Source organism: Ciconia boyciana, chromosome 2, assembly GCF_034638445.1.
Source record: "Ciconia boyciana chromosome 2, ASM3463844v1, whole genome shotgun sequence".
Lineage (NCBI taxonomy): Eukaryota > Metazoa > Chordata > Aves > Ciconiiformes > Ciconiidae > Ciconia > Ciconia boyciana.
Genome location: NC_132935.1, coordinates 40,196,823 through 40,218,502, shown reverse-complemented (window position 1 = coordinate 40,218,502; position 21,680 = coordinate 40,196,823). Strand labels below are relative to the sequence as shown.

General features: G+C 38.2%; 1 protein-coding gene across 1 annotated transcript in view; it reads left to right on the top strand.

Annotated features, from left to right (window-relative positions):
• NKAIN3 (sodium/potassium transporting ATPase interacting 3) overlaps positions 1–20,371 on the top strand; it is a 385,022-nt gene extending 364,651 nt beyond the window's left edge. The window contains exons 6-7 of the mRNA XM_072851254.1: positions 16,469–16,552; positions 20,211–20,371. Coding sequence (XP_072707355.1) covers positions 16,469–16,552; positions 20,211–20,224 — 98 coding nt within the window. The 3' untranslated portion in view covers positions 20,225–20,371. The remainder of the gene's footprint in view (positions 1–16,468; positions 16,553–20,210) is intronic.
• Positions 20,372–21,680: the final 1,309 nt, after the last annotated feature.

Below are 21,680 nucleotides of genomic sequence, written 5' to 3'. Positions count from 1 at the left end.
AACCTCTTTTGTGCATGAGCAAAAATAAAGGAAAGGGCTTCCATTCACTGTGAAGGAAAGCTTTATCCCCTAAATGAAACCACAAGGACAAAATTAATAAATAAAAAATGTTTTTCTTTTTTTGTCTCTTCCCTATGCCAGTTGTATTCAGAGCTCAGCTGTACTTTCAGAACAGAGAGGAAGATGAATCTGTTTTTAAAAAGGAAGAGTTTCACCATACTGTGGTATCAATAGGAACCTCCATATGCCATAATTAGACAAATATTAAATAAAGCAAGATAGATACATTATTACCACCGCTGAAAATCTACTGCATTGCCTTATATGACATCTGGCATTACATGTATACACACCATTGAGCATCTGTTGGCAGTAATCAAACAAGAGAGAAAGAAATTTTTCCTCACATTTAATTTAATATTTGTAGTTACACAGTAGGTCCAACAGTGATAAATATGCTATTTTTTTCAAAATGAATGAAGAACTAATATTAGCAACAGACCCATATATGTTTGTATGTGTGATTACCTTTATATATAAATATACGAGTTTCCTTGACTAGAGGAGTTTTTGGGAATCCACTACTAATACCTTTACATCAATTGCAATTGCCTGTGTGGTTGAGTCCATTTATCTTCTAGAAAAGAGAATTTTCATCATAAAATGGTTAATATCAAGGATGACCAAGAAGGCAGATACTGCACTACACTTCTGTTGGGTAATACAAGAATCAAACATCCCCAGACAATGACTATCCTAAATTGCCTCACTGAAAACAAGGACTTAGGAAACTTTTCAAACAGCAGACAGAAGCATGGATCATCACTGGGCTTCAGCATTCACCACTCTCACCTTTAGGCCATAATGACTTGAGATATTGAAATAAAATCTGTTGTTACTGACCAATGGATGAATATGCTTGACATTTAAAACGTTAGTAAGTTTTACCGCCTGGCACTGAAACGGCACTATAGCTGCCAGGCTGACAGCATTCTCCTGGCTTTGGCATTTCTGTAAAGTGGCAGTGACTATCAGTATTTCTGGAAGGCTTGAAAAGCAATTTGCATCTTTCTGTTCATCTGGACAAGCAACCCAAAACCCCAGAATTTTGCTATACCAGTTTTGGTGAAACAACAGAATCAGTTATTTTCACCAGGCATAGACTATACGTATCGCTAGGCACAGAATTATAATGGATCCATAACCAAAATGTATTCTGTAAGTGTTCATTCAAATAAAATGTTTTAACTGAACAGTTTTCTAAAAGTAAACAAATGTGGACTCCTGCAGAGATGAAGAGTCTAACATAGCTGTCCTCAGAGGTAGACTGTGACGTCTGGAAAGCCAGGGAGCCCAGTTAACGCCATAAAACATCTGGCTGATGCCAGGTGGTTCCTGCTGCCCCTTGCACTGAGGTGCTGCCCACGTGTCAGGGTGGCTGGTTCCCTGCTAGCAGCTGCTCTCATCGCCTTGCAGATGCCCACCATCACCCGAAGGAGAGGTTGCAGTGTGACCAGAAATAGCACCAGGAGTATCCAGGAGGCTCCCTCAGTTCAGCTGTGACCCAGGCCGATCCCAGCAAACATTTAATGGAGACAAATATCAAGATGCAGTTTCTGTAGACTTTAGAGGTCTATCCAGCTGGAGTTTGTTGCAGACGCACCTATTTACTATCCTACTTATACCTGACTTCACTTTCTCCCATAGTGAAAATATAAAGGATAAACCTGTTACTCTAACAATATTGTATGATCTTACAGTCCCATTAGTGTCCTTCTTTTTATCATTAGCCTTAATGTGTGAATTAACTGAAAATGCATGCTCAGTCCTACACTAAACTAACACAATTAATTCTGAAGTATTTAATGAAGGAAGAAATATAGCGGGAACATTATATGATTTAAATTACAACTACGTACTATTTTTTATTATTATTTTTTTTTACATTAAGTTATACATTGCCTGAACAACCATTTGTTCTCATTCCTGTGGAAACACATGCATAGATATAATGCATACAACCAAGGGTAAAACCTCTTAGGTGGTGTAAAATAAAAACAATTAAACAATATAAATATTCAATACTGGAAGAAATCTTGATCCTAGTTAAGTCAGTGGCAAAAAAAATTGCAGCAGAGGCATGATTCCCCCTTCTTTTTTTCTGCTTGAAAACTATAAATGAATAATCTGTCACAGGAAAACAACACCAAAAAAAAGATACCCATGCCACCCTCTGCTTTTACATTCCCCTAGCAAAATGTACAAAATAGTCTTCATTTCCAGTTGTAATCTCCATGGACTGTTGCAGAACACCTTGCTCTAGCTGAGAGATTGTCTTTAAATAATAGATAGTGCACAGTATACAAAAAGGGAAGTCTTGGCTGTGGAATATTTCTAGCAGCAGCAGAAGTTATCTGCCTGAAAGTATCATACATTTCATGTGTAATGCAACATGTAGGGTTTATCCAGATAGGGTGCAGACAAAGTGTGAGAAACGGGCTTCATCTAAATGACATGTGTAAACTAATTCCAGTTTTTCATTGATAAAGCATAGCTTGCTATAAGGTGTGAATCAAACAATTTGAAGAAATCCCCCTTGAGTTTCTATACCACTTGAGTAAAATATTTTAGTCTATCTTCAGTAAAGAATGCATTTCTTACTGGAGGGTTGCCTCTAATTTCCTCTTCCTGCACCAAGTTTAATTATGACTTTAAACTCGGAGTAACTTGCCTGGCAATAGGTATGAAGATAATAGTCAAGATGCCATTTCCATGCAAGCCAGCAGGTAATTTATTTTTCATTAAGGAAAAGGGTTTCATTAAGGAATAATTCACTCAAATTATAAGAGTCCTCCAGTGCCTTCCCACAATTCCTCCCATAGGCACAAGACGGACAATTTTTCCTGAAATTCAGTAGGAAAGAATCACCTCAATCAGTTTAGCACAAAGAATTATTATCAGATATTCCCCAGAATATTAGTAGATGAGAGCAGTAGTGGTGAACACATGGTACGGCTTTGAAATGTTCCTGTGTGGGTGAGAAAAAACGGAGTGCCCAGAGTCAGCTGCCTGGCCCTACAGATAGCACAGTAAATGATACATACTTTCTTCTGCTTCATACATCGAAATGATACGTGGTCATTTTGATCAAGTCGGAGTTATCCACTCATTCTTTTTTGCACAAAGTTGAGAGAGTTTAGGAGTGTAGAACCTAACCTTTTTTAAGATCTTTTTTATACCAATGAATTGTGTGAGCTTTCAGATAGCAAACGGTACAGAGCTACAATCACTTGCTTCCGTCCACGATTTGGGATTCTGACTGTAGAAATACGCACACACATATAATGGTTTAAATGGGACTTCAGGAGTACAGGTGAAGCATTTAGAAATATCTGTATGGAAAGCAAATATTTTTGATGTATTATTTGCAGAAAGTGCTAACATATTCTTCTGAACAGAGAAATGTGTCAGAATAGTATTAGGGCATATATTGGCCAATTTTGACCTGTTTGGATAAATACATACATCTAAATATGTATATATGTGTGTAGATGGATATGTATATGCATATGGGTGGATAAGTATGTGTATATATACATATTTTGTTTCAAATGCAGGCATATACAGGCTCTGTTTAGATTTAAATTGGTTTCCAGACTGATAACTAGTGAGGAGAGTTTTTAAAAGCTAGTTCACTACTACCTCATAAATTCCTGGTTTGCAAATATAATTAATGTTAAGCATTTCTGCCATTGATTCTGAATACTATACAACATATCCTATATATATGCACACATATATATATACACATAAAAGACAATTCACTTCAAATAGGAATGTAATTATAAACATATAATTTTCCTTAAACTGGTTATCATACCTTTCTTTAAGATTTTTCTGTTTACTACTGTAATAAATAATGTTCTTATTAAAATTGAATTATTATTCTGATTAGAGGGGATATATTGTTTATTGAGTGTTCCTTGACATTTCCTAGGTCCATGCATTGCTTCCCTACTCCCAAATACTCAGTATGCCCTTTTTTAGCTAGCTGATTTGATTCAAGCTTCTGCTTAGCTAATTTAATATTGATTCTGTTTTAGTCTCCACCTTCCGCCTCCTTGGCCTTTCTGTTTAAATTAAATCTGCTTTTAAATGGATGCTATCCCAACCCCCAGTTGCCAGCACCTTAGCCTTTTCACTTAAATTGCATCTATTGTTAAATCAATCTTACTCCAGCATCCAGTGTCCCTCTCCTGAGCTTTCCACTTGACATCAGACGCAGGCCTAAGTGGTGCCCGTTCCTGTCCCTACCTTTCTCCCAGCTTCTCCATTAAAATGAAATCTCTTTACAAATCCATTTTCCACTTCCAGTATCAATCTTCTTCTTCATTTCTAAATGGCAACAGCTTTGTGTCTATTTTGATTTGTGGAGCTTGAAAAGAAACTTTTCAGACTCCCACTCTTCTGTGTAAATGCCATCTCCTCCAAGTCTTAACTTTCATGCAGATGGGTTATCCTGACTTCTGGGCCTCACCCTAAGTAATATCCATTTCATTGTTATTGTTGCTTGAGTGATAATTTCCCAGTTAGCACATCACACCTAAGAGCTCTGTCTTGGAATACTCCTGCCGTTGGTGTGGGAAGCATAAGCCTGGAGCAAGTGGTGCACCCGTGTGATGAGGTGGTGTACTGAGCCAAGGAGGGTACAGGATTAATCAGGCTCTGCACTGGGCCATAAATTTTCTTGGTTATATGCTGGTAGGGCATCTGGGGATTCAGTGAGCTGAACAGTTACAACGGAGGCAAATATTCCTGTTATACATACTGTCCTGGTTTCAGCTGAGATAGAGTTAATTTTCTTTATAGGGGCTGGTATGGGGCTATGTTTTGGATTTGTGCTGAAAACAGTGTTGATAAAAGAGAGATGTTTTAGTTGTTGCTGCACTAGTCCAGGACTTTTCTGCTTCCCGTGCTCTACCAGGTGCACAAGAAGCTGGGAGGGGACACAGCCAGGACAGTTGATCCAAACTGACCAAAGGGCTATTCCATACCATATGGCGTCATGCTCAGCTTATAAAGCTGGGGAAGAAGAAGGAAGGGGGGGACATTTGGAGTGATGGCATTTGTCTTCCCAAGTAACCATTACGCGTGATGGAGCCCTGCTTTCCTGGAGATGGCTGAACACCTGCCTGCCCATGGGAAGTAGTGAATGCATTCCTTGCTTTGCTTTGTTTGCGTGCGCGGCTTTTGCTTTCCCTATTAAACTGTCTTTATCTCAACCCTTGAATTTTCTTACTTTTGCTCTTCCAATTCTCTCCCCCATCCCACCGGGGGGGGAGTGAGCGAGCGGCTGCGTGGTGCTTAGTTCCTGGTTGGGGCTAAACCACGACACATATCTCAACGTGTTTGACACACTCAACAGACTTGTGGATGAATTAGCAGTTTAGGTGGCCGGAGTTCTCAACGGCTTTTACCTTATGCCCATGTCTGGTCTGAGAGAGTGATGGTGAGGTTTCATTTTAGAAGAAAGAAATGTCCTCCCGTTTTCCTTACAGATAATAACCTCAAAAATGAAAACAGATCCATACAGACCAGCTGAGCCAAGAGACTGCCACTGACTGAATTTTTCTGAAGCCGAGGTTTATTCACAATTCCTTTCTAACAATACTAAGCTTTGAAATACAGCACTAAAAAAGCCAAAGCTGCTCCTTTCTTGTTTTAAGGGAGTATCCATGTTAAAAATCATACAATATGGGTCCCATTGTATGTAATGGATCCCAGTGTATGTAATCATACATTACAGCCTTGGAGGCTACTCAAACAACTACTTTGCAAAGCAGCTACTGTATAAATTAAAAAAGAGATGGCTAGCCAGTACAAGTCAGTGAAATATATTGAACCAATCCATAAATTTCAGGTCACAGCCAGGTAATTTTAGAAGATAATTTTATTTGGTAATGTATACTTTCTCAAAATGTGGCAAAATCAAACAAATCAAATAAGAATTAACTGTCCATAGTTTTAGCCATCTTTGAAAGTCTCAGCTCTAAATCTCATAAATCTAAAGGCAACCAGCATGTTCCACCAAGAAAATTTGTCAATTTTGTTTGGAAAAGAAAAGGATAACAATGTTGATTACTGATAAAATCAAAGCAAGAGAAAGACCCATGCAAATAAAGTATCACAAAGATTTCTTAGAAAAAACACAGTCAAAGAACAAGAGAAAGGAGAAGATATTCAAATATTAAAACTAATTTAAGGTTTTTTTCCTAAACCCTTTTTTTATCCTGTTGAATTTTTACTGTAACCTTTAGTTCTCTTCACTGTGTCTCTGATGTCATCACACCTTCAACCCTTCATAAAATAACCTTTCTAAATTCCTCCTATTTGTAAACCTGGACTTGTTGTCTATATGTTGTACTTTTCAGACTTTCTAGTTGCACTAATCCAATAGCCCTAATGATTTCAGGATATAAGAGAAGCAAGATTTATAGCAAGAGGTGTTATGTTCCTAAATTGGGTGATATAGCTGATATGGTTTTCCAGCTGGGCCAGGTGGTCAAATAAAATATACTACCTCTTCCTAAACCCCCTATTTTTCAAAAAGTCTACATTATATATATTGTATTTAATCTGTGTTGCTGATGTGCTTTATTAGCTCTATATCACAACAGGTCTTTCTCTTACCAGTGTTCTGTGATCTGGGTCATAGCTGGACACACTTTAAACTCCATTTGACATTCTTTAGGCTTGAATCAGTAAATATACTGTTGGTTTTGTTAGCAGAAATTTAATCTCACTACATCTGTGTTTTTCTCAATATTACAGGTTAGGTGCAGCAAAACCAAGTAATGCTATCTGACTCTCACCATTTATATGATGACTTATTCCTTGGCATTGATTTCTACTCATTCTCTTTTCCTCCTTAATCAAGATAATGTGTGATTTTGGAGTACTGAAATTCGAGAGTTACAAGGTTTTCATAAAAGTGTATTTTTTACTTCATCTTTCTTCAGGTGGAGGATTTTTTATTGATGAGGTCAGTATTGCATTATCTTTCTTTATCATTAGCAGATTGATTCACTGGTGGCTTCAAAATGAGTATTAATCTTGTTACAGACTCTACTTCTCTTTTGCACATTCATCTTTCTCCTAATACGAACTGATACCAACTTTCTAACAATGAGAAAACCATTTTTCTAGCCATCATGTTTGCTGACACGCATGATATTTCTTTTTTCACTCACAGAATTACAGAATCATACAGGTTGGGAAAGACCTTTAAGATCATCAAGTCCAACAGTAAACCTAACACTACCAAGTCCACCACTACACCATGTCCCTAAGCACCTCATCCAAACGTCTCTTAAATACCTCCAGGGATGGCGACTCAGCCACTTCCCTGGGCAGCCTCTTCAAATGCTTGATAACCCTTTCAGTGAAGTAAAATTTCCTAATATCCAGCCTAAACCTCCCCTGGTGCAACTTGAGGCCATTTCCTCTTGTCCTATCACTTGTTACCTGGGAGAAGAGACCAACCCCCACCTCTCTACAACCTCCTTTCGGGTAGTTGTAGAGAGCGATAAGGTCTCCCCTCAGTCTCCTTTTCTGCTTTCTAAACAACTCCATTTCCCTCAGCCGCTCCTCATAAGACTTCTGCTCTAGACCTTTCACCAGCTTTGTTATATATGAGAAGACCACTGGCCATTATAAGCTCCAGTTTTGTAATGTTCTACATTCTTAGCTGTATTTTCAAAGCTGAGGAGGTAGTCATATTATATTTCAGGGGTTTGAGGAGCTAATATGAGTTGGTGACAGAGATGGTAATGCCAAAAAAAATACTAAGAGATCAGCAAGATGACTTGAAGGTGAAGATAGAGCAGGACAAAAGCAATAACAATATGAGGTGCAATAAGTTTCCCCATTTGCAGAGAAGCACTCACAGAGAGAAATGAGTACTCATTGCTGCACATGGATGTGGTTCAATAGTAGGCTTCCCAGATACATCCACAATGGCTTTGAAATAGTGGATGATCAGATATTCTAGGGCAGACTGAAGGTACCATAGAAGGACTTGATAGTGCATTTACTAGGGCTAAAGAAGGCTGGTATGACACTGATGAACAAAGGGGTTATTTTGCTGGCTTTCCCGCTTTGAAAAACTAAAGACAAGAACAAACAGAAGATTAGAGCTTGCTGGTTTGTGCTCATCCACAGAGATCAAAGATTGAAAGGAGAAGATTGTGAATCTGGAGATCACGGAAGGAGTTTATACACTTCTATTTCTGATCTGTAGACTTGAATTCAGAGAAAGCACAGCAGGACCACAAGCTTACCTGCTGGTTACTCAAAGAGGGAGAATGTGGGATTTTCTGCTGGGATGAGGACAGGAAGGCTCCAGAAGCACTGGAGGCAGCATTGTCTGCTTAGCAGAGGACAAAAGGTTTAAAGAGGCTGAAACCCTGGTAGATGTGTGGTAGAAAGCCTTGGGGTCTGTCTCCTCAAGGACTGAAGCAGACCACTGCTAAGCAAAGTGTAGCTGTGAGCACAGTGTAGTTGCAGAGGAGGGAATGCATACAATGCCCCACGCTAAGGAGCAAATGTCATGTGTTGAAGCAGGATTTCTACACAGGATATCACTGATGGTCATGGGGGCAAAGGCAGGATGATAAATGAGAAGGAGGATGTGGAAATGGAAATTGCCTCATCTGAAATGGCAAACAATGTTGCACAGTGTTAATGTGCTTGATATCATAAAGGGGAAATATCACCAGATCGGTATTCTCCTGGAAAAGCTGATACCTGACCTCTCAGGCTACTGGAAGTACACATTTTAGCATGTGTGTCAAGTTCAAGATGTCAAGTCTGTCAGGTTAAAGATGGTAGTTCTGTACCTGGACCCCAGCAAAGTAGCTACTAATAAAGGACGGAAGGGTCAGGGAAGAAGGAGAGTCTCCTGACTGACAGCAAAAGACGTTAGCAGGCAGAGATGTTAAGCAGATTTTAAAGCAAAGATTTGAAAATAGGGCTATAAAGGAAAGACAAGAAAAATTGCAATATGGGCTGAATGTGACACAGCTTTACTCAGCTAGAACTTTGAAGTAGATGTGCACACTCACCTTTATAGAGAATTCCCAAAGAAAACCACAATACTAAACTCAAAAAGGGCAGAATTAATTTGATTATAAACTAGCACACTTCCTAAATGGAAAACTCAAAGTTACTAGATCATACAGAGCAGAAATGAGAGGTTTATAACATTTCCTCCCTTGTTGTCTGTGTCTATGCAGTTGGAGAACCATGCTTCCCATTTGAGTCTCAGCCAAGTCTCTGGCTTCTTGAATTGCAGCAGACTCTGCTTGGCCTCCCAAGTCCTTAGCAGTGCCTTCCATCCATCGCCACTAAGACCCACCTGGCTTGCTGCTCCTCTCTGGCAGCCTCAGCTTTGAGGAGCAGGCTAGCAGCTCCTCGCCTCTCTGGCTTGTGTCCTCTACTGTGCCATGCACACAGACATGCTCTCCTGAACATCCTCAGCTCCCTCCTGTTCACTCTTCATAAGACAAATAAAGATACAAACACATGAAGGACATATCATGTCACAGAGGATGATAGCAGCAAAGTTCAGGAAAAGTCTTCCATCCCTAGGAAAGTGAGAACAAAAATCCAGAATCACTCAATGATAAAAAGATTCCCTCCAGTCCTATAACTTACTTTTTAAAATAAAGTTAATAGTCTTCTGTTGTGAATGGATGATGTGAACTTTCTTCTATGCATAGAAATCCTTTCCTCCAAATGCCACAAGTGTTCTGAAAGGCATGGCTTTATGTCATGTATTTGATCTTGTAACTACTTTGCTCTAGGAAGTTTGTCTTTAATTATTCAGTAGCGTTGAACAGGGTCTGCATTATATAAAGGGACATTAGTTTCACATACTAAAGCATCTGTGACTTGTAGTTAAGGTTAGAAACAGCAGCTGTGATATTCTTGGATACATAATAACCAGGCAGACATAGATACTTAATTTTTTTCTCAAAAATAAATAATTGGATCATACTGACAGATAACTGAAGCAAAAAGAAATTGGTATGGATACAAATAACAACAGGCCAGAAACAGAGACCCGTGGGACTCAACTGATAGGAAAAAGAACAACTTGAAGGAACAAAACAGCTAACTTGCAACTTAGCAATGAACTGTAAGTGGAGCAGATCGATTCCAGTTGGTTGTAGCGTCTGCACTAAACATTTTTAAAAGAACTCTGTAGTTTATGGCATCAAACTCAGCAGAAATATAAAGGCACACTAATACATAACATATACCCCTGAATCAGACTACCAAAAAAGATCAAAGCATAACTTCAAAACGCAGATTCAGAGTTCCGTCTCTTCTGAAGCCAACCTGGGCACATTTATTGTGAAGATCATGTGTTTGGACGTGTGACTGAAGCTGTAGCAGCCTTCTGTACAACAGTCTTTACTCTTGACTACTTGAGCTGCCATTTTAGGCGATTGACTGGATGTGTGTTGCAAAAGCTCAATGGCATTGTTTCTCTCTTGGTATTGTATGAACTTAATTGATAGATGTAGTTTCTGGGCATTTGATATCTTTTATGCATGGATTATTTTTCCTTTGCTAGCTTAATTTGTACATAGGCAGCATAGTAACTTTAATGGTAAGAAAAAGAGGGAATCCCAGAGCATTCTGCACCAAAAGGGATTAAATCAGAAGGGGTGCCAGAGAGGGGAAAAGCAGTAATTAGCGAAAACAAATGAGCCATGATTTTTCACATTTCTAATTTTCTTACTGTATAAAAATGATGTAGGAGGTCATAATTGGACTTGTTTATAATTTACTTTGGTCATATGCAGAAAGAAGGCCACCCTTCACTGTATTTGAAATCTTATTTTAGAACTAGCAATAGCACCTTTAAATACAAGCCTCAGAAAAAAAAGCTTTCTTTGTCTGAAGTGGTTTTAAACACAATTTCCATATGTTTTTTTTCCATAAATAAATAACAAGCCATTTTGTTATTAGTCATTAGACAAGTATTTTAGTTACCAAGACAAAAAATAAGAAAAAAATGATAGTATTCTCATTAAAATGTTAGCATTTTCATTAAAATGAGGAACAGAAAAATACTGACCTATATAAGAAGAAAATGTATCATCAGAAATATTTTGTTCGAACAGCATTGCTGATGAATAATGTAATGTAAATCATAGCCAACTATGCTGAGAGGTATGGGATGTTTGATGCCCAGGCTGATCTGCTTTGCTAAAAAGATTAGGCTCTGATAAGTATTTAGAGAGAGTAAAATATAACATTTTAAACCAAAATGGAAAACTCTTCCTCATCAACTTAAGTTTTGCATAGGATTTGCAGATACCACAACGTCACGAAAAATGGATGTTTTCTGAAGCCTAAGGGAGAGAATTCCTACATGTTTGCAGCTTAAAGTATATTCTTTTCTGATACTAAATTAGTGATAATAAACTTGGATAAGTATTTTTCCTATAAACCTTATGTGTGATGACTGTACTCTTCTAGGGACTTTTACCATGTAGTGGCCAAGAGTCCTTAATGACCTGAAAATGATTGAGAAATCCTTACTTTAAGAAAAAACCCATAATCAGGCAGCCTGGCATTTAACTTCAGTAATGGGATGGTATGGCTGTACATAGCTTTCAAAGGCATGGCACAGAGGACATTTTGGAAAGGTATTTTCATATTTGGAATGACTCAGGGGTCTGGGATAAGAAGGTCTGAGCCACTTTCACTTTCTAACAACTTTGATCTTCCTCATACTTTTTTCATCTTACTGGGCAGTCATATCCTTGGAAAATAAAAAATCTCTGAATATCCGACATTAAAATCTTGGATATCACAACACTGATACAATGAGGAGAGACTTCAATAGCAAAGATCTAGTTAAAATTTCTGTATCAGTGCCCTTTTTAAGGCAATTTGTGAGAGGGTGCTTCTTTCAGTGCAGTCCTTCAGAGAAGTGTGGTACTCATGTTACAACGTGGGCAGTTTTTAAAATGATGATCTATCTCACTAGGTGAAGACTAAGAAGAAAATCTGGTGCAAAATCTTAGTAATTACTGTGGAACCCTGAATTATTCCCTTTCTAGCTTTCAGTAATAAAAGTTTATGTAAAAGGTTGTCTCTCAGTAATTTTCTACCACTTTATCCTATTTTAACCTGATTACTGTCTGCTAGTACTTTATAGAGACAGAGCAGCAATCACAGTGCTACATATGATTACTGATGTCTCTTCTCCCTTTCTTAATTGTCTTGCACACATTTTCCCTCCTTTAGTCCTCTACATAAATGAGAAGCTATTCCTGGGATCTTGCAAAGGAATGTGTGATTCTTCTGCTACATGACTTGAGGCTTCGGTGCTCAGACTTAGTATGAAGAGGGAAAAATGGATAGTATTGGCTCCAGAGAGATAGCTGGGTCAGTCTGGCTGGTTCAGTGAAGGGCGTGAGAACAGTGTGTCTCTTGACAATGGAAGGCAACTGAAGAATTTAGAGATCCTAGAAAAAAAAGTTCTTATCTGGAAAGTTTATATGAACTCCAGGTGCAAACATTTCCAATGTGTGGAACCAATGTTCGGTCCAAAGGCCAAAGTTCGGACTTTACGCGTCTAGGACTGACCATTTTTGCTTCCTCTTTCTTGTTGACTTTGGCTCTTTTTCTTACTACCTGTCACTTACGTGACCTGGTTACACCCTCCCCAGTTACATACCTTTTCTTAATGAATGCAATTGCATTCATATATTGCCATTCAAAAAAATCACAGCACAAGGAAAGCAATTCAGTGCAAAATAGTATTTGGAACCCTGTAGGTTAAGAAAATCTTCTGTACATAAAAGCACGTTCAAGCAGCTGCTAGCCTGCCCCTCTCTTGGAAAGGGGACAGCTGGAGGTGCCAGCCGTTCAAGCCATCAGTTTGGGGGTTTCCCCTCATTTATAAAAAGGGGAGGTAAGCATCAATAGGATCTAAAGTATTCCAGGCCAAGAGGCTGCAGGATTTACTAAGAATTGTGTTGTCTGCATATCACTGCTCTGTTCATACCCTGCACCTCCAGACGCGCTTAGAATTTGCCAACTTTGAAAGGAGAAATTAGTAATATACCAATGGGCTGACAAGCTCTGGCAGCTGTTTGCACAAGGCCTGCCAGCAGGTCAGTGGGATATTGCCAGAGAAGCTGAATTCCAGATGAGAGAGTGGGAAAGGAGAAAGGATTTTTTTCTGAGCTCTGATTCTCCTGTGCTAACTTCAAAGGAAAGCAAATTTTAACTGCCATATGGGCAAATGCACGGATTAATAGTAATAAGGCAAATCTAAATGTCATCTGTCTAGAAAAGAATAACTCTCAAAATTACTGATGACAGTGGATACACTTTCTCCAGCCAGCAGCATATTGCACTTTTCTCACTCAGGCAGATTATGACAACTGTTCCTCTGATATGGCCCGTGAGTGAATGAACATCCTTTTAATGGACTGCCCGTGGTGGACAGCCAGCACAGATTTGCACTTCCAAGCCCAGCAGGTAGTGAACTCTAAAGGAACATTTCACACTGGCCATTAAGCATCCAGCATGACCACAAAACTGAGGTGACACAAGGAGAGAGCAATTCCCTGGGAATATGGATCATGTTTTGCAGCCAGCTGCAGATAAAATAACTAGCTTCTGCTGTAACCTGCTATTATCTGTGGGGTGCTAAAAAATCCTCTCCCTAGGATTTTAAGTTTCTCTCTGCATGACTGTAGTTAATGACTGGACTCCATGGGGTGCTCCTTGTTTAGTGACTGAATATCCCTATTGCTAACAAGTTGTGGCTTTGTTGCTTTTTTTTTTTAATTTAATGCATAGAATTACAGAACTCTATAGAGAATTATTTTTTTTCGTTGAACTTTCTTCCAGGTGTATGCAACTTTCTGAAGTTAATTATTGTAGTCCTATGAATCTATGGCAGAAATTATCCATAATGCATTAACCAGGCCAGAAATAAACCAAATCAATTATTTGATATCATCCTTAAAGTAATGTTTTCCCCTTGGGAAACCTATACAAATGTTGCTGCTGTTTGCTTTTGGCCAATTAAACAGAGGGATGTATGCATCTGAAAAGTTCAGTCAAGGTAAAGTTTTAAAGTATTTGATCAAAGTTGGATGTCTAAGATGTCTGTTTGAACTGAAACGTACATAGTAATGTCTTTGTATCAAATGAAAATAAAAATTCAAGTTTCTATATTTAATGGCCATTTGTGGTCTTAGTCCTAGATATAAGTGGTGAAAATATCAGGTAAAATCAGACTGAATTTTTAAAACTAAAAGTAACTTATAATTCAAATAACTGATGATGAATCTTCGTATTAAAGAGCTATCAGCCATAAAATAGAGTGCATAAAGAAAAATGGCAAATTCCATTGTCTTGTGTGACAGAGCAGCTTCTTGCCTTGAGAATTAGCTTCACATGAATTTTAAGTCAAACTTCAACTTTAATACTATATAACACATCTTGGATTGCAAAAGAGAAAGCCTCAGCTAAACAGGTTTGAGCAGCTCATCTGAAAACTTGTTGGATGGTGCTATTAAATATATTTTCTTTGTCAGACAAAGACATGTCTATGTTGTCAATCGTTAATGCATATTGACTTCATTTCTTTCTCCAAAATATTTGTTGGCAGAAGGACTAGTTACTTTAGATTCTCTCCCTGCTAACAGTTGCAGATGATGCTTGTGATTGCTGAGAGGAATGATGTGTGGTTCTGAAGTGGTGAATTATCTCAAAAACATACTTTCTAACTGCTTCTATCACATGTCCTCAGTAAAAAAAATAAAACCCTTCAGAGAGCAGGAAAAACTATAGTATATAACCACCAAAAAAATTATAAACACTATGGACACTATTTATTCTAAAAAATGAAAAAGTAACTATGTCTTACATTAGACATCTAGATATTTTAAAAATCCACTTTTACAAAAATATATCTGCAAATATGTCTCTTTGTAAGGGTTTGGTCCCCTTAGTGCTTAAGTTAATTTTGAAGTATTTTATGTAGTGACAGCATTCTGAAGGAGAGCTGCAACATGAAAGAAATACAGTATGAAGAGGAGGTGCAGATAGGCTAGGACTGGCACTCAGGCTGGGCTAGCTCTTCAGCATTATGTCCTGCTCAGACAGTTTTAAGAAAAGAGTCTTGCAGCTAAGGTAATGCTGTATGATTGAAGTACATCAAGTTCAGTTTTCAGCCAAGCTACCCCTTTCCTGGACTCAAGAGGAGAGGCAATTAAAATCACAGGAGCATTTCCACAGATTTCAGTGGGTGTTTCATCAGCCCTTCAATCTCTAAGCCTTATTTCCCCATCCCCTCATCCTGGATGAGCACTCTTTCTTTCTTCGTTTACCTGGTGCATACATTGCCTGGGAAGGGGCTGTTTCTTATTAGGTGCTCATACAGCGATTAACGCAATGAGGATCTACATTCTGCTTAGGACTTTTGCATATATGCCTATATATAAACAAATGAAGGCAGTTGCTTTCCATGTGACCAAAGAATCCCAACGTGCTGTGAATTTGTCAGCTCTGCACAGGTCTGCAGAAAACCTTTCTAAATCAACAGAAAAATAACCTTCTCCGCGAACATCCTTTTAAGATTTCTAGGATAGCTTAGACGTGTGGCTTCTTGAAGCTGCTTAAAATCTTATCAAAAATAACAAGATACAAGACTCAGACTAAAATGTCTTATTTTACAATCAATATGACCATAGAAGGAACTAAAAACTTCTCAAGAGCAGATATCCCCACATTATTTCTGACATAGAAATCCTGAGAGAAAGTGGAAGGGTTCTGAAAAGGCTTCCTGTCCCCACAAGTTCATCCAGAGGAGATGCTGCTGCTTTTTCACATTCAGCTCTCACCTGTTTATTCTTAACTCAGCGGACACACCTTTGGTTTTTGTTGGTGCGTTACATTCCTGCAAGTCCATTGAGTCATAGAAGTTTAGGTGAAATTAGGTTCACGAGCTAAACTGTTTCCACTGCCTAAATTTCTAAACACTTCCAAAGGAATCAAAAGTGAATTATGAAATATATGTGAGATTGCCCTAAATAGAAGCAGCTACCTTACCCCACGGTGGTTTCTGTTTACGTACTCTGCAGATCCGTGAATGCTCCTTTTGCACGCACACTGGCAGGGGTGTGCATGTCTGGTCAGCCAACTGCTAGCCTGTCTTGCCAGGCACAGGGCTAAATGGACCCCAAGGAAGACAGAGCACAGAGCCTTCTGTAACCAGTTTCCACAGCATCTTTACCTACTTGGTTTATTTCTTGTATGCAAACCTGTGCACGTGCTTACTATTTTTTTTAACATAATTTGTCCATATTTCTTTTTCAGTTGACATATTTTCATTTCCATTTGTTCATTTCTGGAACTGTTGTATTTTCAGTTGATTTCATAGGCGGACTTGACACATACTCCTACCGACAGCCCCCCCAGGAACATGTTGAGTTAAAGCCTGTAAAGCCTGTAGGTAAGGTTCTGGTCCTACGGACCACATTAATCCTTCTAACTGGACTGAAAGCTAACCTTCTCCTGAAATAATTTTGGCATCAGGTTACTAATAATTTAATTATATTTTAATTAGAACTTAATTAAAAATTAATCCACATAAAACATGCGAGTAAGGATACTTTGTCACTGATGACATATCCGCTAAAGCAAGGATTAGTAGATATCACCATGTCTGCTATGTCGTGCCTCGGCTTAACGCAAGGAGAGGCTCGCAGTGAAGGATGGAATTGCTTCCCTGCTGACTTTTTAGCAAGAAAAGAGCTGGTTTATGGCTGCTGCATAAACCTTAATGAGATTAACCCATTTATGGAAGAGCAGAAGCTTTTACATTTGTCTAGCTACTGAAAGAAAAATGTTTGCTGAAAAACTGCTAGTCAGCTTAAAATCTATTTATCTGTAGAGTTTCTCTGGAAGTTCATTATCTCTTTGTCATCACTTATTTGCTCTCACCATGAAAATCACATATTTTCATAGACTTTTCCTACTCTGGTACCTAATGAATAATTTTAGATGCATATCTATTCATTTTATTTGGAATAAATTAAGATACGGGGAGATATTACTAGTACATATATTTTGGCAGAAGCTCAGATAACTTCAAATAGATGATATTTCAAAGTATTAGTGGTAAAACAGAAGATGTTAATTTAGAAATTCTCCTTAGATGCTTGTAAGTTGTTGCCCTGATGCTTTCTGTCTTCAAATTTACCTTCGGGCCTTTCATGCATCTTAAATGCAACATGAAACCCACGTGCAACTAATTGACTGAAACTGATTTAATGACTAACTGTATTTTACTTACCAGTTAACAGAATTAAAATGAGTTTGAAGGTTTTTCCTGGTGTATGCATGTCTGCATGTGCTGGGAGTTTTAATTTAAAGTGGACAATTACTAACCAAATCTTTTGAGTCAGCACTTGACACTTGAACTTTGTCTGTGACTTTATTAATTTTTGCATGTTTTTAAAATACTTTTTATTCATGCTGCAGCTTTCGATTTGTAGAAATAAACATGGACAAAATTTTACTCAAATTTAGTAAGTAAATATTGTAGGATTATGAAGGCCCAAAAAGGAAAAAAGCCCTTTCTCAGCATGACAGTGTATGTTAGAACAGGAAGAAATATCATATTAAGACAAAATGAAACAATGAACAGTTTGACATGGCATTAAGTACAACCTCTACATTGGAATCTGCATTTTCAGTAATATTTCATTAAATACCAATTTTGCTGCATTTTCTGTGGGAAAGATGACAGCAAAATGGGGGTTTGACCATTCTGAATAAGCCACTAGACTGAAAAAGTGAAATTGGTATCCAGGAGGAAAAAAGCCACAGCTACAACATTTACACCTCTCCATAAAAGATTTTAATCTTTAAACCTGTGTTGAGGTTAATTTTAAAGTATTAGGTGAATAAATGTTTAGTACTTTCTTAGCAAACTTGCTATAACTAAAGGAGAGGAAAAAAAGACATTTTCACAAAAGACTTGTAAATATGTTCCTGCAAAATCTGTTCATTTGTTTTGCAGTAGAAATGTCACAGAACCTGAGAATTCATTCTTTGATAGCAGATTTTGGTTAAGTAGTTCAAAGGATTTTGGGGTTGCTGGTGAGCTTGCAATACTGGAGAATAAATGGCATCTTCCCATTTCCCATGTATGGGTATTCTTGTACAGCTGGGAGGACCCTCTCTGGCCTCTTTATGGCTGCTAGAAGCATAAAACTGGAAGATAAATTATATTGTGTTTTCTTCTTTATTGATGTTTTGGTTTTAGGCACTGAAAGATACAGAGAGGATCTTTACCTAAGCAGGGAGGAAAAATACTATCAGTGATCAAAGTCTGAATTAAAAGCCAAATTGCTGGGAACAATTTAAATAGTGGATTGTGCCAGAAATTTGCAGATGCTTATCTCTCTGCAGCACATCAGCCTTCTTGACTTCTTTTGATAAGTTAATTGCTATCTATATCAGTTATATATAGTCTGAGAATCCATAGTATCCTTAAGAAATGTGACTTCTGGTATCCAGGCTGTGAAAACCTCTATTTCTTTTCTCTTAGAGTTGAACATGAATAATACTTGTTAAATACATTCAAAGCCTTAATAAAGGTTACAGATTTTTTGCCATCCTTACCACTTTACTGACAGGAAAAATTAGCGTGATGCTTTTTATAGATGAAAGCTTGGCTATATTTCCCTTTTTCTCACCCCTTTTATTTCCCTTATTTCATTCATAAATTAACTAAACATAGCCCATTGGAAATACAAGGTTCTGTGGCCTCATCCAGACTATGTAGAAGATAGTCTGTTTTTATCAAGTACTCCTTTTCAGTATAATGTCCACTTAGTGCTGCCATAATTATTAATGATTAGCAAGTCTAAGAATAGCTTTCCTTTTCACCCCTGAGAAGAGGTTAAATTTGAACTTGTTCTCACAGGGAACACTTTTTAACGCAAATATGAATGATCATAGCTTGTCTGTTTGCTCTTCGTTCTCCCTATAACTCCATTAGGCTACCGGACAAGGAGAAGCAAGATCTTTGCCCTGAACTGTGCAGTTTCAGTTAAGATGTGTGTAAGGCAGGAGACAATAGGGGGAGTGGGAAAAAATTGTCATGTTCTCTTTGGGACTAAAGCAGAAGGACTATAAAGAAGACTGTTGTGTTTTCATCTGTTTCAAGCACAATTTCAACAGCCAGGTCACTCGGCAGTATTTAGAATTGCTTCATGTACTGCTACATGGAAAAGAGAGGAGCATGGGGATTAGAAGAAAAAAAATGCATTTTGGCTTGCACTAGGGGTTTTTATGATTATTATTATTAATGGTTGCAGAATTTAAAGTTTACATGTGCCCCATTCCTGTTTGGATGAGTAGGTCTGATCCAAGACTAATACAGCTTTGGGCAACCCTGTCTGGACAGACACTGAATCCCTAATCCCAAGTAGGGATGTCCCTAGCATTTCTAGGGACATTGCTAGCTTCTGCTTGTGAGACTGATGCAGTGTCTGAGAAATTCTGCCAGTGGAGAGGTTACCGCTCCATGATGGATCTGTGTGACCCTGTCCTGTTTGCATTTTCTCCTGAGAATCTACCCACCGTAAAATCGCTATGAAAGACGATCATAGATTTTGCAAGATTATACAAGTGAACATGGTTTACAGGCAGACGTGAGAATACATAGATTCAGCAAGCGTGTGGTTGTGGTGAGGACTACAAATAGTGTGAGTCCAGCTCAAATGCACATGTTTGTAATCAGGTCATGTCTGAATTTTATAACCTGGTGGACATACATCTTATACTGTTAAAACATATTATGCTAAAAAGAATCTATTATTATGTGAGCTTCAGACATGTTTCACCACCTGTGGTATTTTTCCCCGAATGTTTTTTGCCTTTGGTATATGCATGTTACAAAGCTACCACTTGTACCCAGCCATTCATTCTTGACCCTATACGTGGGTCTTAACAGCTGCGGAAATTGGTGACCAGAGGTGATTTATCCACTTGTTCATTAGTTACTAACCTGTCAGCTGGTGTGAATTTACATCTCACAATTTAGAAGATAAAAAGAATAGGTTTTCATTTGTAAGTAATTCACATATTCTGCTTTTTAGGTCGAAGTAAGTAATGAACATGGACTCAAGACTTCTGCTGCTGTAGCTGAAGAAACAGATTTTAGAAGAAAAGACCAACCTTGTGACTCATCATTCTGGAAGAAACCCACCATCCGTTTCTCACGGCATGTGGATTGTTCTTCCCACAGGCTCAGTGTCATTATCAGCGTTGTTATTTCGTAGATCCTTGTAGATGATCTTGAATTTTTGAATAATTTACTTATATGGACACTTGTAAATTGTAAATTTTTTCTTTTTTAATTTCAATATTTTTACAACATTTAGTGTTAAGGCATGAAAACAAAACAACCTGCGAAAACTAGGAGAAGGGTACATCTTTCTCAAAAAAGTCTGTATTTTTCGACTGATAGAATCATACTGTGCCTGGTCAAGATTGTGTCAGTAAACAGTAATTTTGACTCCAAAATACGCAGCAGGAGTCAACCCCTAACAGTGTACAAGAGATCATTTCAATGCTCTGTTTAGAATTCACAATGCCCACTCCTTGCATTGTTTGAACTGCTGTATGCAGTAGGAATTGATCTATGACTCTTCTCACCCAGATGTTCCGGCACTAATGTATTCACCTAATTATTGCAATTCATATATGGCTCCTTCTCCCTTCCTAATCTCTTTTGCCCTGAGCCCACCACCAGTAGCTGTCTCTGATTTGAAGAGAAGTAGGACGACCTCTCTACAGATGTCAGTCTGTAGGAGTCCTTACATCCAGGGTTCTTTAGATGTCTGTGATTTGCACATTTTTAAACTCTTTTCCTCTCTTGTCCCAGGAAGAAGCCAAGCATGAATGTACAGTACAAGGCACCAACTGAAGCCTTAGAAGCCTCTGGGGATTAATTTTGCTCTTAATTTAAAAGTAAACAAACAAACCTGAAAATGTGTGTAAAAATTTGTAAAGTTATTTGTAAATACTTCTAGACAAAGAACATGTATGTAACTCTGTGGTATTTTGTTTTCTATTCTGTCACCACTAGCATAAAGTGATACACAAAAGCTATTTTCTCTGGGGAACTGGCAGTCTTTTTAATAGAACACTGTTTCTTTCTTCTTAATTACTATATAAAGTGCTGTGCACAGTTGTATGCCCCAGAGAGTTACGTCTCTCCACAGAGCGTACATGCTCAGCATTCAGCAGATACTTCATCAAGGTTTTGGAGCTCTTTCCAGTTTTGTGCTTTCTCATTTTATGGTTTCTTTGGTGGGGCTGTCAGGAAGGATGTTCCTTCTGATATATGTATCTCCACCTCTCTACCAGAAGCTGAGCAGAGGTCCACTAAGTTCTTTCATAAATATCCTAAACAGTCTTCAGCTGGTAATTTCTGGTCCAACAGCATTCAGATCCTAAATCTGCAGTCTTCTCTTAAAGCATGCCTCCCCTGTATTTTCAAGTCTGAGCAGATGAGAGCTAGAAGGTGGCTTGTCTTGATTCTTTCCCTTCTAAAGTCTATTTGT